The sequence below is a fragment of the Lissotriton vulgaris genome, chromosome 2_2 (genome assembly GCF_964263255.1).
Source record: "Lissotriton vulgaris chromosome 2_2, aLisVul1.2, whole genome shotgun sequence".
Classification (NCBI taxonomy): Eukaryota; Metazoa; Chordata; class Amphibia; order Caudata; family Salamandridae; genus Lissotriton; species Lissotriton vulgaris.
The window spans coordinates 328,862,140-328,886,352 of NC_141688.1; the positions used below are offsets into that span (position 1 = coordinate 328,862,140).

The 24,213-nt window shown below is 47.6% G+C and overlaps 1 protein-coding gene across 8 annotated transcripts in view; it reads right to left on the bottom strand.

The window, feature by feature from the left end:
- CELF1 (CUGBP Elav-like family member 1) overlaps positions 1 to 24,213 on the bottom strand; it is a 288,215-nt gene that overhangs the window by 253,478 nt on the left and 10,524 nt on the right. For 4 of the 8 annotated variants that reach the window (XM_086959737.1, XM_086959739.1, XM_086959734.1 and 1 more), the window contains exon 2: positions 1,629 to 1,689. The exons of the other annotated variants lie outside the window; for them this stretch is intronic. In XM_086959737.1, coding sequence (XP_086815863.1) covers positions 1,629 to 1,678 — 50 coding nt within the window. In that variant the 5' untranslated portion in view covers positions 1,679 to 1,689. The remainder of the gene's footprint in view (positions 1 to 1,628; positions 1,690 to 24,213) is intronic. 8 annotated transcript variants of the gene reach the window in all.

Here is a 24,213-nt window from a genome sequence, read left to right on the forward strand (position 1 = left end):
GCTTTAGTTTCGGTAACACCAGGTGTCCTTTTAATTTTATCCACATTGTAGCAGTTTTTTATGTTCGCTTCTGAACATTTAGCATTTCAATATGGTGGTCCTTTTTATGTGTGGCAAATACGTCCACTTTCCATCTTCAAATACACTCGTCTTAACTTCCGGGTACATTCGACTCTTGTTAACAGAGTTCATGCGTGACGCTGGATTACACCTTTCCTAGTAAATTGCCCAGGTTTACAACTGTTGTGGTATATGACAACTGTCACGCGCCGGCATGTGTTCGCCGTAGTCCACGTGAAAGCAGCATGCATTGATAATATTACGCTCACCGAGTTGGGTTATTAACCTCTATGTACAATGCGTTTGTCAGTTTTCGGCACCATAGGCACTTACATCCCATTGTTTTATGTGCTTTCATCACCATTAAGTGAAGTGGTGTGGCTCACTGGTTAGAGGCGGCAGACCCGTAAGCAGAGAACGGCCCGGGACCAGGGTTCAATTCCCGACGCGGCGGGGTCGTGGACCAGGGTCAGCGGGCTCGATAATTCTCGCCTCGGTGCCTACTCCAGTCAGGGACCACACTCGGCAACTCTGGGCATTAGCTTGCCTCATCTTCACAACGGCCCCCCCAGACCGCCGGGGATGGTTGGTCGCACCTTAGAGATACCCATTAGGGACCATCTCTCAGGGTGAGCCAGAACGGGTTCCCCAGCGGTCGAAGCGTGGAGATACTCCTCCGGGAGTCGATTCTAGAGCTATATAAACGCACAATTAAATTATTATAATATCACTCAGTTTTTAACATACAAGAGTTAGATTCACAGCATTGTTTTTTTTCACACAATTCACAGGCACGTTTACAGGTGTTTGGGTACTCCCTGAAGAAAAGAGTACCACATCAACCTAAACAAAGACCTCCAAGTACAATATATTGCACTGATCTAATGCATTGCACTGGGAGCATTCCTTTTTCAGACTTCATGAGTATACAACGCAGTGATAGATTTAAGATTTCATTTAGGGTAGAAAAATGTCTTACCCTAGAAGCCATGCTATCAAATTTAGTATTACTGGGAGTAATTAGTTAATCATCGGTTTGGTACAAAAGTTCATACGCTTAGCTTTCTTTCGAGATTTTCTTACATATAGTTGGAACTGTAAACAGATGATCTATTTAACATCCACAGCAGCCGACACGTCTTTCGTCCTACTGGACTTTACCAAGGCTCATATGCTTTTTAAGTCATTGACTCAACGTTCAGGTTGATAACATTGTTCAAGAAATGGTGGATTGAAGTAGTATTCTCCTAGCACAATCCATGTAAAATAAATCAGTATTGAGTAGCAATTTGTATAGGAGACAAATAAAGAAGAGGTTGTAATCACAGAACTAGGCCTGCGTCAAAACAGCAAGGTAAGAAACGTGAAAGTCTGGATTTAAGACACGATTAACCAAAACAGTAGACTAGGCACCGATAATTGGAGTCATACCATTTTGGGTGATCACACATCTTGAACATACACAGTGCCAGATATTTTTGACTATGTCATTTAGGAAAATACACAAAGCCTCCCATAGAATTAGCATAAAACCATAAAATCAGAGGACATGATGATCTAGAACTCACCGCAAATTATCCTCCGACCAGCTCAATTCGTCTTCTAAGTCAATACTCATAGTTTAAACAGCTGTTGGACAAAACAAACAAAAAAAATAGTAAAAGAGCATTACAGGAAACTGGGTGCGCGTGGAACAGGGAGTCTAAGAGCGTAAGTACGTATAACAAAAACCCACAAGTGCATGAATGGTTACATTGCGACAAACATTTCAAATGCTTCAAAAGGCCAGAAATGACCTCACATAGCAAAGATTAGTGGCGCAATGGTTCATGTCAAGGTCTGTTCTGCTTGCCTTGCTCGAAATGCAGATTATCGTTGAACTGGGGCTGTTTGCAAGTTAATTTCCACTCTTATCATGGCTGGGAAAAGAAATTAATGCACCTGAAAGCGAGCTACTGAATAAAGTTCGGACAGGGTTACCACATGAGCACAATAATCACTTGGAGAGGGTTTGAGAAAGCAACTGTTCGTAGACACTGCACACCAGGGATGGACAAATGCAAACTAGTTTTGTTCTTATTTGAGACATTGCTATCGGTGTACTACGGGTTAGAGTGATTGGGGATGCCAGGAGAATATTTATTTCAAGTTCATGCTTTCATTGGATGTCCAGTTGGCTCGTCATTCATGCGCTGTTCTAGCAGAGTCCACACACACCCACCCTCCCCAATCCATTGAAGAGGCACATCCATCGGCAGCTCAACACTCGGATCTCGAGTCTGCAACCAGTACAGGAAATAATGCAGACTTCCGGTCCACACTGAACACCATGCAGATACTTCCCAACTAAATACCAGGATATAGAAGGTTAACATGCTTATATCAAAACTATAACATACTAAAAGCAGGCAGTGGTCTAAAGGTGGTTTAAGACATCTTTCTTGAAGGTTACGGTTAATTTTTCTACTATCAAAGAGTAGAAGTAGCAAGTATAGACTCATGGCTCCAAAAGGACAATTAAGAGAGGAAGGCTAGGGACAAGAGAAGCTGCAACAGTTGTGGTTCTTTTAGAGCTCCACTCAATCAAACAAGTAAAAAAGAATCTAACATCTCTGCAAAACTAGCTGTTAAATTTGTAGATCCTCTATCGAGACCGTACACAGCATGAATTGGTTTTGGGTGACATCAAGTCTGACGTGCAGGTTCCTTCAGACAGCTCAAGCGTGGTCTTCTGTTGAGATTCCAGATTACTCATAAGAGGCAATGAGATTTGTGGGAGAGCACAACAGAAATGGCCTCATTAACTTGTGAGCTTCAAGCCTGGTCATGAAACTAGCTTTAAGCTCAAACAGTTGTAAATCCCAAACTAAAGAAATCCAAACAACCTCCCACAGGACAACATTGCCCTCACTCTGTTCCCGTGCAGCATGGCGCCTGTGTTAACGACTTGAGGACATCGGTGAGCTCCTCTTTCGAAGGCAGCATGCTAATCTGCCAATCCATTGGTTCCTATTAAAACGTGGTACAGGCATGTCTGCACTGAAGGGCCACCCCAAAGTTAACATTCAACTATCGGGTAGGAGGAGCTACGCGAGCATCCGAGATGGCTGCGTGAGCACAGGGCTCCCGGGACCCTCGCCGCTCTTTGCAAAATATCCTGACGCTATCCTGATTTTTCAGATGGGTTACTGAAGATGAACCTCAGCAGATACCTTTGCTCTTTGAAGAATTTGATTTGGACTCTGGGAACTGCAGTTACGTTGGTCCGAACTTTTGAGGCCCACCTTGCGGTGAAGCCGGGGGCTTGGCAAGCTGGCATGCCGGGACGAAGTTGAACAACAACGGCTGAGGGGTCTTCCCCCAGTAGCCCTGCATCAACTTTCAGTTTCGCTTTTGGGTCCTGGCACTGTCAGATCGCAGGACTGTTCCGTTCTGTCGGAGGTCTGGCCTGGCTCTGCCTCATCATTGTGTGCCTTCGACTCTTAACGCTTCTGTATCGAACTGCGTTGTCACCTCGGCCACGGGAGCCTACTCTTGTAGACTTTTGGTGACTTGCCTGCGAGCGGCCATTTTCACCAGGTCTCACGGGACCCTCCGGGGCGCATCTTCCAGTATGGCTACTAGGGCCGACAACGAGAAGAGGAAAACCAAGGCGCCTATTCGCGGGGGACCGATTCAAACTAATATCATGGATCGTTACACCCAATCTAAAGGATCCCCGGTGGCGCCAGCCGCACTCCGGAGGACGCCAAGGAAGACCCAGCTGCACTGACCGAACTGTCCCTCCAAGACGTCATGAGCGCCATTGCCAATATGAAGGCTACCATCAGCCAGCAATATGAAGCTCTGGCTCATAAAATCGACACGGTTGCCATCGATGTCACCTTGATCAGAGCCGACTTGTCTACAATTAACGAGAAAGTGAAATCGCTGGATTTGAAGACTTCTAGCCTTACGGCCAATGTGTCGGAACTACAAACGGAAATCGGCAACCTTAAATCATCCAACGACCTCATGTCTCATCGACTGGAGGATTTTGAAAATAGGGCAAGACGCAACAACATCTGCGTCATTGGTGGCCATGAAAACACCGAAAATCCTTCAACGGACCTCCTAGTGGAAGACCTCGTTCTGAATCACCTTGCCCCTACAAGACTGAGCAAATTCTTTGCTGTGGAACGTGCCCACCGTGTGCCCGGTGGAAAGCAGAGGCCAGGCGCCCCTCCGAGGCCTATCATTGCCAAGCTCTTTCATTTCAGAGACCGGGATGATATCCTGCAGGCCTCGAGGGTGAGCGGCCCAGTAAAATTCGAAAACACTACAGTCAGCTTTTACCCGGACTTCACTCAGCTTGTTCAGAGGCAAAGAATGGGCTTTCAGGGTGTGAAGCGAAGACTCCGAGACTTGGGCCTGAAATATGCTAGGTTGTTTCCTACCAGACTTCGTGTCGAGTACGAGGACCGGACGTTTTTCTTTTACCGGCCAGAGAATGTGAGTGACTGGCTGGATTCTCTGCCTGCTCGGAATGATCGAAATGAGCACCCTGGTGGCGCCGAGGGTGGTGAGCCAGAACAGAAGTGACGATGCGGTTCCCGATTTCCGAATACTTGACTTTTCAATGCTGGGTTTGATTATTCTACCATTGTTGTATTTCATTGTCGTATGCCAGAGGGTGGCGGGGTGGCAAGACTTTCCTCCTCCAGGATTCTTCTTGTAGATTAATGTAATGGTAGGGCGACAGGCACACTGCAAGTTGGGGTGGCTTTTTAGTCTAGTGCAGGGGTGCAGGGTGGGGGGAGTTGTAACGGGTTCAAGTTGGGGGTGAGGGGGAGTGTTTGGGGATTTGTTATCTTTTCTCAATGCAACGTATTGTTCCTTTCTATGATCCGGCTATTGTGTTCCTTGTGGGGTGGGTTTCACATTTCTTGCTGGGATGGTAGGTAGTGGGTTGAGGCTAATATCTTGGAATGTCAACGGGTTGGGTGATAGAATAAAACTGGGAGTGGTGCTACAATTCTTTTGTCGCCTGTCCCCTGATGTCGTTCTTTTACAGGAGACACATCTGGTTGGGGAACACGTGGGGTTACCGCCTCGTTGCACTTTCTGGGTTCACCACTGGTTCTAGGGGCGTTGGCATTCTTGTTCGGTCTTCTCTCCCCTTGGAGATAGACGATGTAATCCTCGACGACAGGGGGCGCTACGCCGCCCTCACTGGTAGATAAGAGGGTAGGACTGTTTCGCTGATCACTATGTATGTTCCACCAGGTCTACAGACCTCCACTTTCTCAGATATTGGGCGAGTAGTGCTGGGACTCCCTGATGGTACCCTGGTTATGGGTGGGGACTTTAATTCTGTTGTTTCTGGCAATGTAGATAGTCACCCCCCCCCAGAGATCTTACCAAGTCTCAATCATAGCTGAGTGGGTTTTTGGAGACTTTTGGTCTGGAGGACTGCTGGAGGTTGATGCATCCAGAGCAGATACAATACACTTTTTATTCTGGGGCCCATGGAAGTCTTTCCAGACTTGATTACGTTCTGATGCCGGCGGCGCAGTCCCCTTCTGTCAGAGAGATCAGACACCTTGCCCGGGGCATTTCAGACCATTCCCCATTGTGGCTCTGTATGGACACTACAGTGTGTGGTGCAGGACGAGTCGCTCCCATAAACCCCTGGTATTTACGTAATTCTAAGACCCGTGCTGGTTTAGTAAAGTCCCTGGATCAATATTTCCCTGAAAACGAGGGGTCTGTGTCCTCATCTGTGTCACTATGGGAAGCCTTCAAGACGGTCATTCGGGGGCAGGCTCTATCCTTAATTGCTGATGCTAAGAAAACTAAAAATCGAGAAATTGTCCGTCTTGAGACGGAAATAGTCGAGCTGGAGCAGCAGGGCAGATTGTACGATGTTGGGGACAAGGCGGGTAAATTGATTGCGTGGCTTGATAAGAAAGAAAGGGCGAATCGTGTGGTCCCCGTAATTCAGAAACTGAATGGAGTGTGTGTGACTGATCAGAGTGAGATAGTGGGGTGTTTTGTGGACTATTTTCGTACGGTGTATTCTCCGGTCTCTGATAGAGCTGAGGAAGACTAATTTGTTGCTACGCGATATTGCACTGCCATGCCTATCAGAGGCTGACCGAGACCTAATGGATGCTCCACTGTCGACGGATGAGATTGCAATCGCCATTCGCTCCGTTTGCTCTGGCAAGGCCATGGGCCCCAACGGTCTGCCCATCGAACTATACAAATTGCGCACTGATAAAGTTGAACTGTATCTCCGAGATATGTTCCTGGAGTCGCAAGACCGTGGCTCTCTCCCTTGTGATCAGCGTTTAGCTAAGATTGTGGTAATTCCTAAGGAGGGGAAGCTTTGGGATCGCTGCGCTTCATACAGGTCCATCTCACTGTTGAACGCTGAACCTAAAATCCTAGCTAAAGTGTTGGCTAATCGGCTAATCACGGTGATTGGTGACCTGATCCACCCGGACCAATCTGGTTTTATCCCGCATCGTAACACCGCACTCAACTTGCGGCGTTTGCATCGCGTCCTCGCGAGGGCGGAGTCTATTCATGAGCCGGCCATCTTGGCTTCTTTGGACGCCACGATGGCCTTTGACACTATAGAATGGCCGTATCTCTGGGCCGCCCTCGCAAAATTTGGTTTTGGTTCTGAGTTTATCGGGTGGGTGAAACTTCTATACGAGGAACCGCTGGCTCAGGTGGTCGTTAATGGCCGAGTATCTGATTCTTTTACTCTTGTGAGGGGTACGAGACAGGACTGCCCGTTGTCCCCCCTACTTTTTGAGCTTGCCTTAGAGCCTCTGGCTGCTTGGCTCCGATGGGAGCCTTCGATAAAGGGCATCCAGTGGACTCCAGATTTTGAAGATCGGATCTCGCTTTACGCTGACGATATCCTGTTATACCTTACCTCCCCCCGAAATTCGCTTAATGTTTTGTTCGATGTTCTCACTTCATTTGGCAAGAACTCAGGTCTAGTCATTAATTGGACTAAATCCTGTGTCTATGTAATTTCGGGTGGTCTTCCCCCTTTTCCTCGTAGATTTCCCATCCAGGTCTCGCAGACGGGATTCATATATTTGGGGATTTTTATATCATTAGACCCCGCTGTTCGCTATGAACGCAATTTGCTTCCCCCTCTCCAGAGGCTGAAACTCGACGTTGTTCGCTGGCGTAGATTACCATTGTCGCCGCTCGGCAGCGCTGCACATTTTAAAATGATGTCCCTGCCACGTTTTCTGTACGCGCTCCAGAATTCATTCGACATTATCCCTGCAGGCTATTTCCGGGAGGTGGAGAGCTTGCAGAGGCGGCTTGTCTGGGACAGGCGTGCGAGCATCGCCCTCGCTAAGCTAACCCTCCCCTGGTATGACAGGGGCATGGCGCTCCCAGACATCAGGCGGTATTATTGGGCCGCTCAGTTGAGCGCGATTAACCAGGCAATGTATGCACCCAGCCCAAATCCTGCATTTGAGATGGATAAGCATCAGTTGCCGGGTGAGAATTATAACAGGGCGCTCTACCCTAAGGTGGCAGGGAGAAATTTAACAGGTCCCACTAAGATTGCTGTACGAGTCTGGTGTGATGCGAATGCGGCCCTGGGTTGGAAGGATCGACTGACACGCGTGACTCCTTTGTATGCGTCTGAGAGATTGGGATGCCTCTGGACAACGAAAGGTTTTGAGAAATGGGATATGATTGGTATTAGCAGGGTGGGCGACCTCTGGGCCAAGGGTGCAGTTAAGACTTTTGAAACGTTGCAGAAGGAATATGAGTTGAGTGACAGGGAGTTTTTTAGATACGCACAGGTTCGTCATGCCTTGACCTCGGTCTTCACTGCCGGTGCCGAGTCTGGTGTGATGCGAATGCGGCCCTGGGTTGGAAGGATCGACTGACACGCGTGACTCCTTTGTATGCGTCTGAGAGATTGGGATGCCTCTGGACAACGAAAGGTTTTGAGAAATGGGATATGATTGGTATTAGCAGGGTGGGCGACCTCTGGGCCAAGGGTGCAGTTAAGACTTTTGAAACGTTGCAGAAGGAATATGAGTTGAGTGACAGGGAGTTTTTTAGATACGCACAGGTTCGTCATGCCTTGACCTCGGTCTTCACTGCCGGTGCCAATATCCCTGAGTCCTCCCCGCTGGAAGATCGTGTGCTTGATGGTCATGTGCCCGATAGTATTAATATACAAGAAGTTGATCAATAATCGGGCGGATCTCCTTGTACGCTTTAGAGAAGTCTGGACTGGGGATGGGCTGGAACTGGATGATGAAGACTAGCAGTCAGCATTATCTTCACCTAAGGAGGTGGCTATTCCCGCCCGTCTCCGCCTCACCCAACTTAAAATTCTCCACCGTGTGTATGTCACCGGTCCTCGTCTGGTTTCTATTGGTGTATGTTTAGAGAAAAGACTATTTGGCTAGGGGCAGACCTAGGGCGTGGACTTAAGTCTGGAGCCAGTGGAATGCCTACCGCGAAAACGTATGTATACCCCTCGTTTGATGACAATCTGGACATCTCCCTCTCCCCCTGATCCAACATTCCATGTCTTGTTTAAATTTTGTTCCTATTCTTGGCCCCCCCACTGCCCCCCCTGACCCCATCCACTAACTATCAGTTCACACAACTTTGCACTTGGAGGTCCCTCCCGTACGAGCATAATTCCGTGTACAATGTTCCATGCCTTGAGACTTGTTTTTTCTTTTCTTTATTTTTCTTCTTTTGTAAAAAACAAAATAATACTTCATTATGACTATCCTGTGTTGCTACGGATCTTATCCTGAATCGCTGCCGGGCCTCAGGGATGTCGGCGAAAGAGCTGTGGTATATAATGATTACTTCTACTTTGACTAGCGGCCGGCCCCTTTGGTTGTAGGCCCTTGTGTGTAACTATTTGAATGCACAATAAAGTTTTTTTTTTTTTTTAAACATTCAACTATCGGCTTGCAACCGTATAATGCTTTGCAAATCAGCAGCTAAAGTACAAGAAGTGAGAGCACAAGTAATAAGCTCCAGCTGACATCAGCCATCATAAGTAAAGTTTCAACACAGTGAGAGGTGGAAGCAGATATCTGCTAAGATGGAAACCACTAGAGGCCAAAAATCAACTGGCGTAGACAAATGACTAAACTGAAGACTGATAAACGACATTCACTGCAGGAGCAATAGCACGTAGACTTACCTCAAAAGCCACTGAAGAAGCGTGTCAAGCGACAGGCCCACACAACACCCAACCAGTACATGTCCTCCTCAAGATTGTGGAATACACACTGGCTGAGCATCTCGCCCCCACTCCCCCAGGTCCTCCGGAACCTATCTCCCTCAACAAACCTGCATCCAATTTCCACAAATTTCTTTACATGTCTTTTTCCTCCTGATATCCTCCTATCAATAGCTTATACCCATCACCACTTTTTCCATTTTTACCTCTCCAACCATGCTGGCTTCCAATGGCTCACCTCTAGCTTCCTCACAAGCTCTCCTGCACTGTCACATCGCTGTTTCTGCTTACGGCCAACGGACACACAGCTACAACTTCAATTTACCATTCACCTCTACGCAAAAAACCTTTCAGGGCTACCCACCATTGATCCGGCATTTTAAGCATTCCAGCATCAAAAACAATATTCACCTAAATGTTCACGACCTGATTATTGACAATTGGCAGAGCATCACTAAAGTCTGGCTGGCCCACATCTTTACAACGTCACACTGCTGGATCAAATCCAGAGACAAATCTATCAAAGAAAGTGCAGCAGTAGTGATAGTCCTCAAGCTCCTCATCAATCACCTAATTTCAAGAATTGTCCTGCTAGGGAACAAAATGTTTCCCACTACTCATCTTGTCCAACCTTCACGTGCTCACTTCCACTAATCTAGTCTTTAAATGTACACAGATCTCTCATATGGCTAGCACAACACCAACCTGGCATTTTTATCAGTGACAACAGCCTCTGATATGTGGGTAATTTGAACAGCGTGTTCAAACACCCAGGTCGCTCTTAAGCCGCATCCTTCTTTTTCGAACTAAAAGCACTGAACTTTCTCCAACTGGTCTCTGGTACTATGTGCAGCTAAAAACTCACTCTAATCAATCTTTGCAAGGCCAGGATAAATGACCAATGACCACGTCGACTTAAAACATGCTAAAATATGCACAACATTAGAAGGCCTTAGAACAACTGTATTACATCCTATAGTAGTTCTGGTAAGGCGTCCATGAAGGAGCAACCCACCCTCTAAACTGTACATCTGGCCGCAAGATGTAAAAAGCTCAACCCTTGCTCGCAGTCCATTTTAACACACACACACACATTTAGACAGCACTGGTGATCACAGCCAAGCATTTATAAGTTACAAGTTTATTAAATATGTTCACAAGCATCTTGTCGAATTCAGAAGTAAATACTTATTTATAAATTAACATGTTATAATGGGTAGGCTCTATTTTACACATTCAAAACCAAGTAGAATGCACTACCGAAGAAGGCACACCCTGCTTCAATCAGCAGGACACAACCTCTCACCTTAAGCATCAAAACAAGCAGCATAGCGGTTCCAAAAAGTGGAAAACTACCCTGCTGGGTCACAGCCCACACGGTATCACATACATGGAATTCCCCGCCACTGCTGGTCATTCGGCAATAGAAAAATAATGAAGTAGGCTTCAGAACATACAAAAGGGCACAACCAGAATCATGTTTTGGTTTGCACAGAAAATATTTGACACATTTCAGCCAATATAAGTCCAACGAATCACAGCTCCATAGTAGGCTAGTCCAACATGCGACCAATGGACACTGTGTGGGCCCCTAGCCATTAAATGTGGTACGCAAGGTTTTCTTTTTATTACTCTTAATATGTCTGGGTTGTGGATCCTGTGGAAAGAAAGACCATCCACACTTGCTCAAGAGACTTTGCTTCGGGCTGTAGAAGAAGGACCAACCCCCACCAACCAGACAACTGGAGCGCGATTAGATGCTAGAGGCCACTCACAGCATTCATACTCCGGCTGTCCCGCCTCGGGACATCGAGGGTCCACACTAAGCTCCTGTGCATCCTTCTCTTCTCAGACCACTTGGGATGTGTAAAAATGTCAAGAAAATTCAAGCTTAGGAAGCCCAACTTAAAATGAATTTGGATGATTCACTCGATAAAGGGCATTTCATCTGGCATAATTACACCAATAATAACCCTTTAATTGATGACGCACAACAAGCAGAATTGTTTTTCAGCACTTATTACGATCCAACTGAGCGACATTCCTTTCTGATCACCAGAAGATCGAAGCCTGCAAGGATTCAAGTTTCTTCCAGTCAGATACATGGAGATGCTTGCAGCAGGGACATAATCCACTCATATTGTGACCGCCAGGTTACACCCATCCACACCGCTAGGACACAGCTTCGCTGTGAGCTATCTCACTAGGGTTGCAACATGTGCCGGCACACTGACAGGACACAGCTTGACCGCGAGCTATCTCAACAGGGTTACAACCTGTGTCTTGGAGAGGACCACCGACAGGACACAGCTTTGCTGTGAGCTATCTCGCCAGGATTACAACCTGTGCCAGTACACTGACAGGACACAGCTTTGCCAAGAGCCATCTCTGTAGGACTACAACCTGTGCCCTGGAGAGGCACACAGACAGGACACAGCTTGGCCATGAGCTATCTCATCAGGGTTACAACCTGTGCCGGCACACTGACAGGACACAGCTTGGCCGTGAGCTATCTCACTAGGGTTACAACCTGTGCCGGCACACTGACAGGACACAGCTTGGCCATGAGCTATCTCACCAGAGTTCCAACCTGTGCCCTGGAGAGAAACACTGACAGGACACAGCTTTTCTGTGAGCTATCTCACCAGGATTACAACCTGTGCCGGTACACTGACAGGACACAGCTTTGTCAAGAGCCATCTCTGTAGGACTTCAACTTGTGCCCTGGAGACTAATGTGTGACAACTTTCAATGCATCACCTAATGATATTAAAAAAAATCATAAATAGAAAATGGCCAGTCCTGATGTCTAACAATCTGAATTTTAAAAAAACAAGGTTTTCTTTTAAAAGAAATAAGAGCCCGAGAGACGCTCTTATACCACAGACCTTCAAAAATTCAAAACAACACACCAAAACATGCTTTGGAACCAGCCATAGGTTACAGGACATTACCCGTGCGGGTCCTGTGTGGCTTGCGCTTTTTCAGAACATACGAAGGAAATAGACCTAGGCATGCATTATGCGTGGGAGCAAAGATCGCACACTAACTGCAACACAGACAAAATATCTATGTGATAAAATGCCCATGCCAACTCATGTACGTAGGAATGTCAGAGAGGAAAGTAAAGGTGCGCATAAACAAACATAGGAGCACAATCAGAAGGTCCATTTTGGCTTCGAAATTAACCGCACACTATTTGGAGAAAAGACATACAGACAGTCCAGTCTCGAATGTCAGTGTACAAACATTACCAGTAATGCCCAGTTGAGAAATTAAGGTGTGAATTTTGAATATAAGATCTACAATCTAGATTATGATCATTTTAATAAACTCAGAATGTAAATGTAAATTAACACTCACACCAACACAGACCTACATACCACCAATCACCCGGTACTGCACTACAGCCGTACACATGACGTGAAAGTGGTTTAAACAAAGTCCTTAAAATCAGAGCGAATTCAATAGCCAATGGCACTGTACACCTTCAATAACCTGGAGATAGAGGTAGTGTCCCATGTAGAGAGTAGCCACAAGTGCAAACGTACAACCGCTTATTCACACATCCCATCCAGAGGTGTAATGTCCTTAATTCCAGCCCGTAAACACACTCCTCACTGTGAGCACAGTGATCTGAATTGTACTGTCACTTAGCAACAAACGGGGACCACTCCTCCCATGATTCCATAGCGAGGTGCGAGGGCGCACAGAACGCAACCCCGGTAGTGGGCGGGGAAACTCGACCCCGGAAGTAGGCAGGCAGTGTCTCCAAACAGCTTCCTGTGTTTCAACTCCAAGCGTTGGGAAGCTCCTCCAAGCAGGTTGATACGCGGGGCAGGACCCTTGATGGCGTGAGTAAACCCGTAACTTTCAGCTACAGCAAAGTACGTGTGTGTGAAATCCTGTGTGCGACAGGCCCCCACTATTACCCAACCACCCGTATGTGTGTTCTGTTCCCAGTTATTCTTGCCTTTCCTTTCCTACTATTGTGGCGGTTCTGATCGTGAACTCTAATCTACCGCTACAACATTAATCCATATGGACATCAAAAATCTCCCCGATTCTACAGGGTTTGCTACAGGGCTACCCCAGTACAAAGCGATCTCACATGTGGAGCTTAACCTCTCCCAGATCGGGGTAAGAAGCATGTATATTCACACGTGGAGCTTAACCTCCCCCAGATCGGGGTAAGAAGCATGTATATTCACACGTGGAGCTTAACCTCCCCCAGATCGGGGTAGGAAGCATGTATATTCACACGTGGAGCTTAACCTCTCCCAGATCGGGGTAAGAAGCATGTATATTCACACGTGGAGCTTAACCTCCCCCAGATCGGGGTAGGAAGCATGTATATTCACACGTGGAGCTTAACCTCTCCCAGATCGGGGTAAGAAGCATGTATATTCACACGTGGAGCTTAACCTCCCCCAGATCGGGGTAAGAAGCATGTATATTCACACGTGGAGCTTAACCTCCCCCAGATCGGGGTAGGAAGCATGTATATTCACACGTGGAGCTTAACCTCCCCCAGATCGGGGTAGGAAGCATGTATATTCACACGTGGAGCTTAACCTCTCCCAGATCGGGGTAAGAAGCATGTATATTCACACGTGGAGCTTAACCTCCCCCAGATCGGGGTAGGAAGCATGTATATTCACACGTGGAGCTTAACCTCTCCCAGATCGGGGTAGGAAGCATGTATATTCACACGTGGAGCTTAACCTCCCCCAGATCGGGGTAGGAAGCATGTATATTCACACGTGGAGCTTAACCTCTCCCAGATCGGGGTAAGAAGCATGTATATTCACACGTGGAGCTTAACCTCCCCCAGATCGGGGTAGGAAGCATGTATATTCACACGTGGAGCTTAACCTCTCCCAGATCGGGGTAAGAAGCATGTATATTCACACGTGGAGCTTAACCTCCCCCAGATCGGGGTAGGAAGCATGTATATTCACACGTGGAGCTTAACCTCTCCCAGATCGGGGTAAGAAGCATGTATATTCACACGTGGAGCTTAACCTCTCCCAGATCGGGGTAAGAAGCATGTATATTCACACGTGGAGCTTAACCTCCCCCAGATCGGGGTAGGAAGCATGTATATTCACACGTGGAGCTTAACCTCCCCCAGATCGGGGTAGGAAGCATGTATATTCACACGTGGAGCTTAACCTCCCCCAGATCGGGGTAGGAAGCATGTATATTCACACGTGGAGCTTAACCTCCCCCAGATCGGGGTAGGAAGCATGTATATTCACACGTGGAGCTTAACCTCTCCCAGATCGGGGTAAGAAGCATGTATATTCACACGTGGAGCTTAACCTCCCCCAGATCGGGGTAAGAAGCATGTATATTTTAGAGATACAGAGAGAATGTTGATGCGTTTTTAAAATAGATCACCACATGAAAGATTTGGCGCTTTTATGTTAACGTTCTTGAATGAGTGCGTCTAACATGGACGACCAACTTTTGTCAATCACGCACTAATGAGTGTAAGGTGATAGGATGCGGAACATGACCGCCACCCAAAAACTTGGACGCCACAGAAATGTGTGCGTGTTTGATAGAATATGCTAGAATTACGACAAAGAATTTGGAACACAGTGGTAAGAGTACAAACCCATAAAAATATAAATGCAGTCTTGTACCTGAACACAATGATGGTAGTGCATTGTTCTTTATTTCTTCTTCCCCCAACAGATGGAGTGATCAAGACAGACAATTGTCACTTTTAAATAAGGAGTAGCTATCTGCCCTTATCCTAAATAGTATAGGGAAACTATCTTACTATCCCTATTTTCCAGGTGGTCTCACGCCCTGAAGAAATTCCAGCACCCTATATGGGGCAGCAGCGGACAGAAACATGTTGGCAAAGGGGTCTTAGGAATATAATATCCCTACTGACCCTAAATACTCTGTTTTTATTATGTTTGTCAGATCCAAGAATAAAGGGAAACTGAGATTTGACATTGATTTTTAAATCTTTATCCCCCTGGCCAAAACTATCTCACTAAGTGCTCCCTGAAAGATGGTCGAGCCCACCCTGACTTCTAGGCGTCAGGGTGTCCCGATGATGAAGCATGACACCACCAGGGGTTGTGAGGGAATATATAACAAAAGGACGTGCCCACATGAGGGGTGTTAATAGCTTCATAAAGGGCTAGTTTAGATTGTTCCAGGTAACTTAACCACTTAACTGCGGGTTAGGTAACCATGGGAGTACTTGTTGTGAAATAGTGCTACTACGCAGGAGGGTGTACCCCCTCTTGAGCTCCTCTCCGCCCCCCACCAAGCGAGGAAGTCTGTTCCCCGCCCGGTTGGTGAATCACAACAACAAGTTCCACCACTCACTCGCCGCTCTCCAACTGTCACCATCTCCGCCACTCTACACCAACATGTTCCATCATTCACACTCCACACTCAGACAGAGGGAATGGGGACACAAAGGATACTGCAAAACCTCAGATTACATTTACAGCAGATTCCTGAAGTGAGGTGAACTGTATTAAGAGTACATGGTGCCTAATTTTACTCTTCATAATTTCTTCTTGATGAGGCAAAACTGATCGAAAAAAACGTAGGCACACTGGTACAAAGTTAAAGCTCGAACACAAATTCACTGTCTTCTTGTATTAGAAAATATGACTAAAAACAAACAGGACTTGTCTGGAGTTCACGGTGTACCTGGCAGTTTAAACTTGAACTATACAGCTATACAGCTATACAGGAGGAGACTTTCTTGGCACTTGCTCTTTTGCAACAGCCAGCACAGGCTGTTTTACTGTTCATGTACCTGTTGTCTTCCGACACTAGCTCTGTGTTAATACGCAGCTCTATGGCATCCTATGTGTTTCTCTGCTTATTACCAGGTGGTAAACATGCCAACACGCGTTCTATTGTAATAACCTTACTATCTGATTTACCACCCAATGGCCATCAGAGCTAGGATCAACACTCGCACCCACCAACCACGGAAGAAATCTGGGGATCATCCTACACAACGGCAGAAGTCAAAGCAGTAAGCGACTCCTGCTTCCACATCCTGCGCATACCGCCAAACAAGCACTCCTCGCAAGCAGCCTCAGCTACGGGGGCGCACTCTATGCCGGAATCGTCAAACAACTCCTACACAGACGTCAGACCATCCAGAACACCTTCGCAAGACTCACACTTGACCTCCCACACCACACAACAAGGACCTTCACTGGCTTCCCCATCCGAATCAAATCAAATGTTTCTTGTACCCAGCCAAGATAGGGCATGACAATTTCCAACACAGTAGGAGACGGAGTCTTCCTAATTAAATGCACAACATACACAAGAATTACAAGAAATTAAAGAGATAAGCAAAAAATGTCGAACTGATATTATAAAACAAAACATGAAATCATCTCAGGAGATATAAAATAAGCATAAACATGTTAAAAACAAAATTGATTGGATCCAAGCCATTCTAGTATCCCAAGAGTAATAGAATCTCAGAGGCCATCAGTACTAAGCCGCTAGCCCTTCTCAATCAGAATTATTTGAAAGGAAAAATGCCCAATATTCTATTGTAGGCTGACAGAGCAACAGAAAGTGGGTGTTTGCTTACTAGCCTCCCGAAGACCCAGATTGACTCCCTCAATATTTAAAAAAAAAATGTTTTAATGTAACTGTTGATCCAAGTGGTAAGGTTCCTAGATGAAATTTCAAATAACATTCTTTTTTCTGTGGGGAACATTTGTCCAAGAAAGGTTCAAGCCCTGGTCTTGTTCATATTTAAACAAGCATTTACAATGCAATGGTTTCGCCTTTGTTAAAGTTAGAGCTATTGGCATTGCTCTTGACATTATTTTTATTTATGTATTTTTTAACATAAATAAATGGCATTGTCATTTACAATGCCACTAGCTTTATCTCTCGCAAATGACACACAGAGCCCCCCCCACACACACAGCCACACAAAGCTCCCCACACACACAGCCGCACAAAGCTCCCCACACACACAGCCGCACAAAGCTCCCCACACACACAGCCACACAAAGCTCCCCACACACACAGCCACACAAAGCTCCCCACACACACAGCCACACAAACCTCCCCACACACACAGCCACACAGAGCCCTCCACACACACCCACATGGCACAAGCAGGCAACAGGGGCACACTGAGGCACAAGCAGGCAACAGGGGCACACGGACGCACAAGCAGGCAACAGGGGCACACGGACGCACAAGCAGGCAACAGGGGCACACGGAGGCACAAGCAGGCAACAGGGGCACAAGCAGGCAACAGGGGCACAAGCAGGCAACAAGGGCACACGGAGGCACAAGCAGGCAACAGGGGCACACGGAGGCACAAGCAGGCAACAGGGGCGCACAAGCAGGCAACAGGGGCACGAAAACTGAGGCACAAGCAGGCGACAGGGGCACACGGAGGCACAAGCAGGCAACAGGGGCACACGGAGGCACAAGCAGGCAACAGGGGCGCACAAGCAGGCAACAGGGGCACGAAAACTGAGGCACAAACAGGCGACAGGGGCACACGGAGGCACAAGCAGGCAACAGGGGCACACGGAGGCACAAGCAGGCAACAGGGTCAGGAAAACAAGCACAAGCAGGCAAAAGGGTCACAAGCAGGAATTGTAATTTAGACGGGGCTGAAGTGGAGAACGGTCAGTAGGGAAGTAGTGTGGCTGGTGCAGTGGTACCAAGTGGTACCAATTATTCTGCAATTGACACTTGCTTTATTCCCACCTTTCTGTTTACAGACTACACTCCGAGCTACTGTAGTGGCAGTATCCTCTGAGCTCGTGTCGCAGAGCTGCCAGGTGGCGCAATGTATATTCAAGAGCACGTATGGGCCCCTATGTATAATATAGTCTCGGCGTGAAAGCAGCAAAATACAAAAAATATGTATGATTACAGCTTTACAGATGAACAGCAGTAAAGATGCATGATTAGAAATAGTGAGTTTAAACTACTAGTGTGAACTTTTTGGGTGTGTTCCTGCCTAATCAAATATATGAAGAATGCTACCTTTTTTTACTGGATCTGTACTATAAATGTATTAAAATGTGTTTTATTGGAATACAAATAGCTTAATTAAATCCCTCCTTCAGAAACAAAAAGAGTAGCTTTGGGTTCAAAAAGAAGGTTGTGTGCTAAAGGTCACACTGTGTGACAGAGCTTGGGTATAGTAGTCGTTTTACAAAGTGCACTTAAGCCGAAGCTGGTTTAGCATTTACTGTATTTTTGTAGGGACCTTGTATGTAGGAGACCTGTTTGTACCTTAGTAAATATGGGCCAAAGCTTTAACGACTCACTCATCGAAACAGTTTGCTAATCCTGCCACTATTTAATTAAATTCCAGAAAAAATATGTAATGCGTTTTTAAAGACCACTTGCTGATGGCAGCTGCGTCTTTTGCCATGGTGGTCCCCTGTCATGCTCCATAAATGGCACATGCCATCCAGGTTACTTTGGAGGGTGGCACAGGGGCACAGCGTGGCGATCTTTCACGCAGAGGGACGGTTTCAAGACCTCAACAAAGAGAGGCATTCGCCCCTCCATGCCCCCTGCGGGGGGCGTGTCACAACTAGCAGGCCTGGCGTGCACCAAGCACATCTGTCACTTGTGAGGAAATAAATGGCTCTCCGTGTGGCCAATGGGCTGGCAGTGACTCAGGAGGTCAGCCAACCATGGCAGCCCACCAGCACCTGCCGCCATTTACGCGACACCCCGGCCAGCACGCACAAAGCCAGGCCGCACTCTCTGAACCCGGATCACCAAGGGGTGACCTAAGGCACACAAAACATCCCCCCCAAGGAAGGTTGGCATTTGGAACCCTCCACCCAGCCTTTGTTACAGCGTGGCCCTACACCAATGTCTGCCAAAAAACACCTGCATTACCATAATGTCTGTGCGGGTTCAATGTGCTAAATTACATTAACGCATCTCTCTCCTGCATACATACACAGAACCGTCTGCTTCAGAAACGTGTTTCTAAAACTCCCGTCAAAGTTTTATCTCTCTACTTTGGTTTCCAGTTGATTTTCCCATACTACAAACGGGCTGCGTTAAACCTCTTTACTTCAGGTGTGTATCTTGTGTACAATATGTGATCTCTTTACTCGCTCTCTGATTAACCTGTAGCAGTTAGAATCAAGGAAAGGCGAACTCCCCGTTTCATCCTTCCGAGGTCGATACCCCAACCATCATGCAAACGGGTGATAGTAACACCTGTTATGTACAGCGCCTATTGGTGGCAAAAAGTGCAACATTAAGCGCTGTAAATAATATTTCATGCTGGCTCCTACTCAGCCCCCAGGTGCCTTCCGTCAACCTCAAAAATTGAGCCCCATCAGGACCACGGATCACCTCTTTCCTAAAGATGCTTTGCACAGCTGTGCACAGGAAGGCTCAAACAACAGGCAGAATTTTTGGCTGTCTTCCTTGGAGGAGTCTTCTTTGGGGAACAGAGTAAATAAAAGACCATGGCGGGGATATTAACCTTGTCTTAAAACATAAAAAATTAGCCTGGTCTTAAAACATAGCCCGAGTCCAGTGCCCCTGGTGGGCACAGGATAGAGGCAGCCTGAGAGGAGACCACAGCAGAATTAACAAGCGTGTCATGCCTTGTAGAAACCATTACAAAGGATGGTTCGATATACACTGATGCACTGTGTAACAAGTGCACTTTGCACAAAACTCAATTAAATGAATGACATTCCTATGGAATGGTTTCACATGGTCATGCTAAAGTTTTCTGCCGAGTCATCCAAAGACCTTCCTCCTTCCAGTGTCCTCCCTGACACTCCTGTCGAACTGCCAAGATTCTGCTCCCCTTACCTAACTTGCACCAAACAGAGCAGCAATCTGCAAAACCAGATCGCTCAAGGTCCCTTCTGCCTCGTGTAAGTGGTTCATTTTAACTAAGTTATTTTATTTGTATTCTGGGTCTTGTAACTGATTTTCTCATTATAAGCCCGAGAATGCAAAGAACAAGACTGGACTGGATGAAAGAGAAATAGAATGAGCATCTCAAACAAAGACCTGGAGGGTCTCACCCCTGCCCCAGTTCATCCCTGTAAAACCAGTCACCCTGAGCTCCCCTGCAGAGTGGGCCTCCACGCTGCGCATTCGCACACCAACTCTCCACACCTAAGACGTAGGCGTAGCAGCCCTCACCGAGACCAGCCACACACCTTGTTCTACCCACTCTAAGCATCCACGCACCAAATCTAAAATCCGAGAATCACTCCTGGGAAGCAATCAAATTTTGAGCACACCAAAATGACCCAGCCAAAGTTTTAACCCAGAATATACACCAGAACTGATCAAATAAGAAACTTTACAATGCAATGTTAAATCCCAGAATAAATACGCATGCCTTCCATGGGCACAACAAAGTCTACAATTAGGACGAATATGCAGTCCTTACTATCATGGCTGGGTGACTGGGGTAATATTAAACAAACGCTGCACCCAGATCTGTTCGCTCCGAAGCGAACAGCGTTTCTTCCATGAAAGCAGCATTGCATGTTACTCAGAAAAAAAATTACAGCAGATTTAGGAAAGAATGACAGCAGTTTCGGGCTTACATTAAGTTGTGTACTTCCTGTTGCAAAAGGAAAGATTGCTAGAGCAGATGGTAATTAAAGAGGGTTGTGCTGCAGTTTAAAGGCGTGTGTCTGGGTTATTGTACTACAACATCACTACAAGCAGGGAGCTGTCACACTGTGGCGTCACATTGTTGCTGTAGCTAGTTGGACGGTCAAGGGCATCACATTTGAAACGAAACATACACCACATATACAAAGAGGCATGCAGACAGAAGTGCACACAGGACAGGTGCACCGACACCTGCACACAAAGAGCAATCCAGACACACTCACAAACAGACGCTGCCCCAAACATATACACGCGCACGGGACACCCGGACGAACCACACCGACTCGCCCTCGAAGAATACACAGACTCACGCTGTCACACACAAACACACCGACATAAAATGCACCGAAAATAAGGTAAGTGGCATACAGACACCGCAATACCCAATCCCACACACAAAAAGCCCTCACTCGCACTCAGTTGAATACAGAGTCACACACTCTCCGACTGATACAGATACCCCTCTGCACACAGTCACGCAAACAGGTGCATACACCGACTTAAAAATACACGTAAACTCAGGGGCATGGCACACAGAGACCGGAACACGCGAACTCACACACTAAAAACCAACATGTGGACACAGCCAATACTCAGGCACATACACGCCGGCAAACACACAAAGACACAAATACCCCTGTGCACACCAGCACTCACAGTTACACAAACACGCCACAAATGTGCGTTCTCTACCTAACGTCGTGCAGTGAATCTCTGCCGCGTACATAGCTTCGGGTGCCCTTCGCTGCACCTGCAGACACCCTGCCGCTGCGCATGCTCAAACACTAAAAGGCGCGCTCCAAGGCACAGCAGCCTGGCACACTTGTGGTCACTTATAATTCGGCGCTTAGAAGCACAAGAACCCACTGCAGTGGCCTGTAAAGCACTACGGGGCACATGTAATTCACATTATATTCCAACATAGATAAGTAGTACCTCAGAATGAACAGAGAGGAGGATGAGATGTAGAGGGGTAGGTGGATGCAGGGAAGCATGGATGTAGAGGAGGATAAGAGGTAAAAGGGTAGGTGGATGGAGGGAAGCATGGACGGAGAGGATGATAAGAGGTGAGGGGGGTAGGTGGATGGAGAGAAGGATGGATCGACGGACAAGGGACAAATGGAAAGAGTTTAGATTGAAGGGGTGGATGAGAGAAGGGTGGACAGAGGGACAGACACAGATGAGTGGGTGGATGGAGCTAGGGATGGCTGGGTGGGAGGAGAGAGTGACAGATGTATCAATGGACGTACCTCCTGTTCGCGTACCTGTGTCAAGTGCTGCTCATTGTGACGCGTCTCTGACTCGCGCTGTGGTAGCCTTTGAGGTTCACTGTGACGTGTGTCAGACTCGGGCTGTGGCTGTCGTTGATCATTGTGACGTGTCTCGGAGTCAAGGTTAGGCCGTGGTTGTTCGCTGTGACGTGATTCTGTCTCTCGCTGCGGGGTTAACGTCACACAGGGCTCATGCTGCACTTGGCATTGACGTGCTTCTAGTCCACGCTGCTGCTGCGACGCCTCTTGCGGTGCCTCCTTTGCTGATAGTGTTGTCAAGCCTATGTCGACCTGGCGCTGGGGTGCCTCGAGCTGCTGCAGCGGGCCCTGACGTCTTTCGTCCACCTCGTGTATGCTGCACTTGGCATGGACGTGCTTCTAGTCCACGCTGCTGCTGCGACGCCTCTTGCGGTGCCTCCTTTGCTGATAGTGTTGTCAAGCCTATGTCGACCTGGCGCTGGGGTGCCTCGAGCTGCTGCAGCGGGCCCTGACGTCTTTCGTCCACCTCGTGTCCCGACGAGGGCGCAGCATTGCCTCTGCCGCCATCTTGGGACCCACATAAATAAAAATTGTAACCTCCCCATTCCGACGTCTCTTGAGAGCGCATGCGCCACGTAGACATTGAAAACGGCTTCCGATTTTCTCCACAATCTTTCTCTTCTCCTAAATAGTAACGAAAATAACCCTGTTTCAACATGGCCACAAACGAGCGCAGACGCCACATTGACATGGGATGGTAAACTAAAAAAACTATCGCCATTTTTAAATGGTAATATGACCCAGACTGAGATTATAGAGTCAACTGGGAGGGTTCATTCAATAACTGAGCATAAACCTGTAGACGCAGATTTTGTATTTGACGATCGTGAACAAGCCCGTCAGACATAAAACAAGTCTCACGCTTCCCGCGTGAGACGCGATCGGCCCGGTCGGGTCTTGTAGAGCGGATGGCCCCCCTGGTCTACAGGACCCACTCGGGGGGGAACCACCGACCTCAGGGCTATCCAGGGGGAGGGAAGGCCCAAGGACCCAGCGCCGCCTCAGTCACGCGGGCGGGGGCTTCGTTTGCAGCCTGCTGGACCCGACCGCTAAAGGATTCCAGCGGGAGGGGCTGGAGCGCTCTCGCAGCGCGGAGCTGCAGGCAGGCAGAGAGACACAGAGCGGTGCGAGTCAGCGGGAAGGGGCGGCTCGCACCGCGGGGGATATCAACAATACCTTGGCACTTGCAGGCAGGCTGGCAACCCCAAAACCAAGGGGGGAAACAAACGTTGCGGGCCCCGAGCCCGATGATAGTCTCGGTGGCGGCTTTTCTCCGGGGACAGATGCGACACGGGGCAGGAGAGACGTAGAAGTGCCGGCAATGCCGGACCAGACACGGGGGCGTTCCCGGCGTCGCGTGACGTCGGCAAAAGCCAAAGAATGTCGGGAACGCCCCCGTGTCTGGTCCGGCATTGACGGACAGGCCCCTCGTCCAATGGCAAGGCTCCGTTTACGGAGCCAGCCAATCAACGACGAGGGCCGAACCAAAGCACCCTACGGTTCTCAACAGGATTTCGCCTGCGCGGAAAAGCTGCGCAGAGCGCAGCTTCCGCTAGGCGAAACCTAAAAAGGAGCAGAGGCCCTGTACTGCTTGCGTTTAGTTCATTTCCAAGAACCAGTCTTTTTTTCTTACAAGACTAACCAGAGTAATATTTTCTGGTTTAAGCCAAAAAAAATCTTCCAATCCAATATTATGAAGGACGTTTGATACACTGGCAAACCATTATTCAAGGTAAAGAATAATATTTGGTATTTTTCATAATGCCAAGAAAGATATTTATTGGGGCCAGGCTCCGCCTTGGACCAAGCTCTAATCCCGTATTTTTCGGGTGCAAGCGGGACTCAGTCATCGATTTTATTGATCCCCAAATATGCTCGCAACGCATCCACTGGTGTTCCTGAACCCAGAAGCTGCAATTGTAGAAAGTTATTCTCGCTATCTAG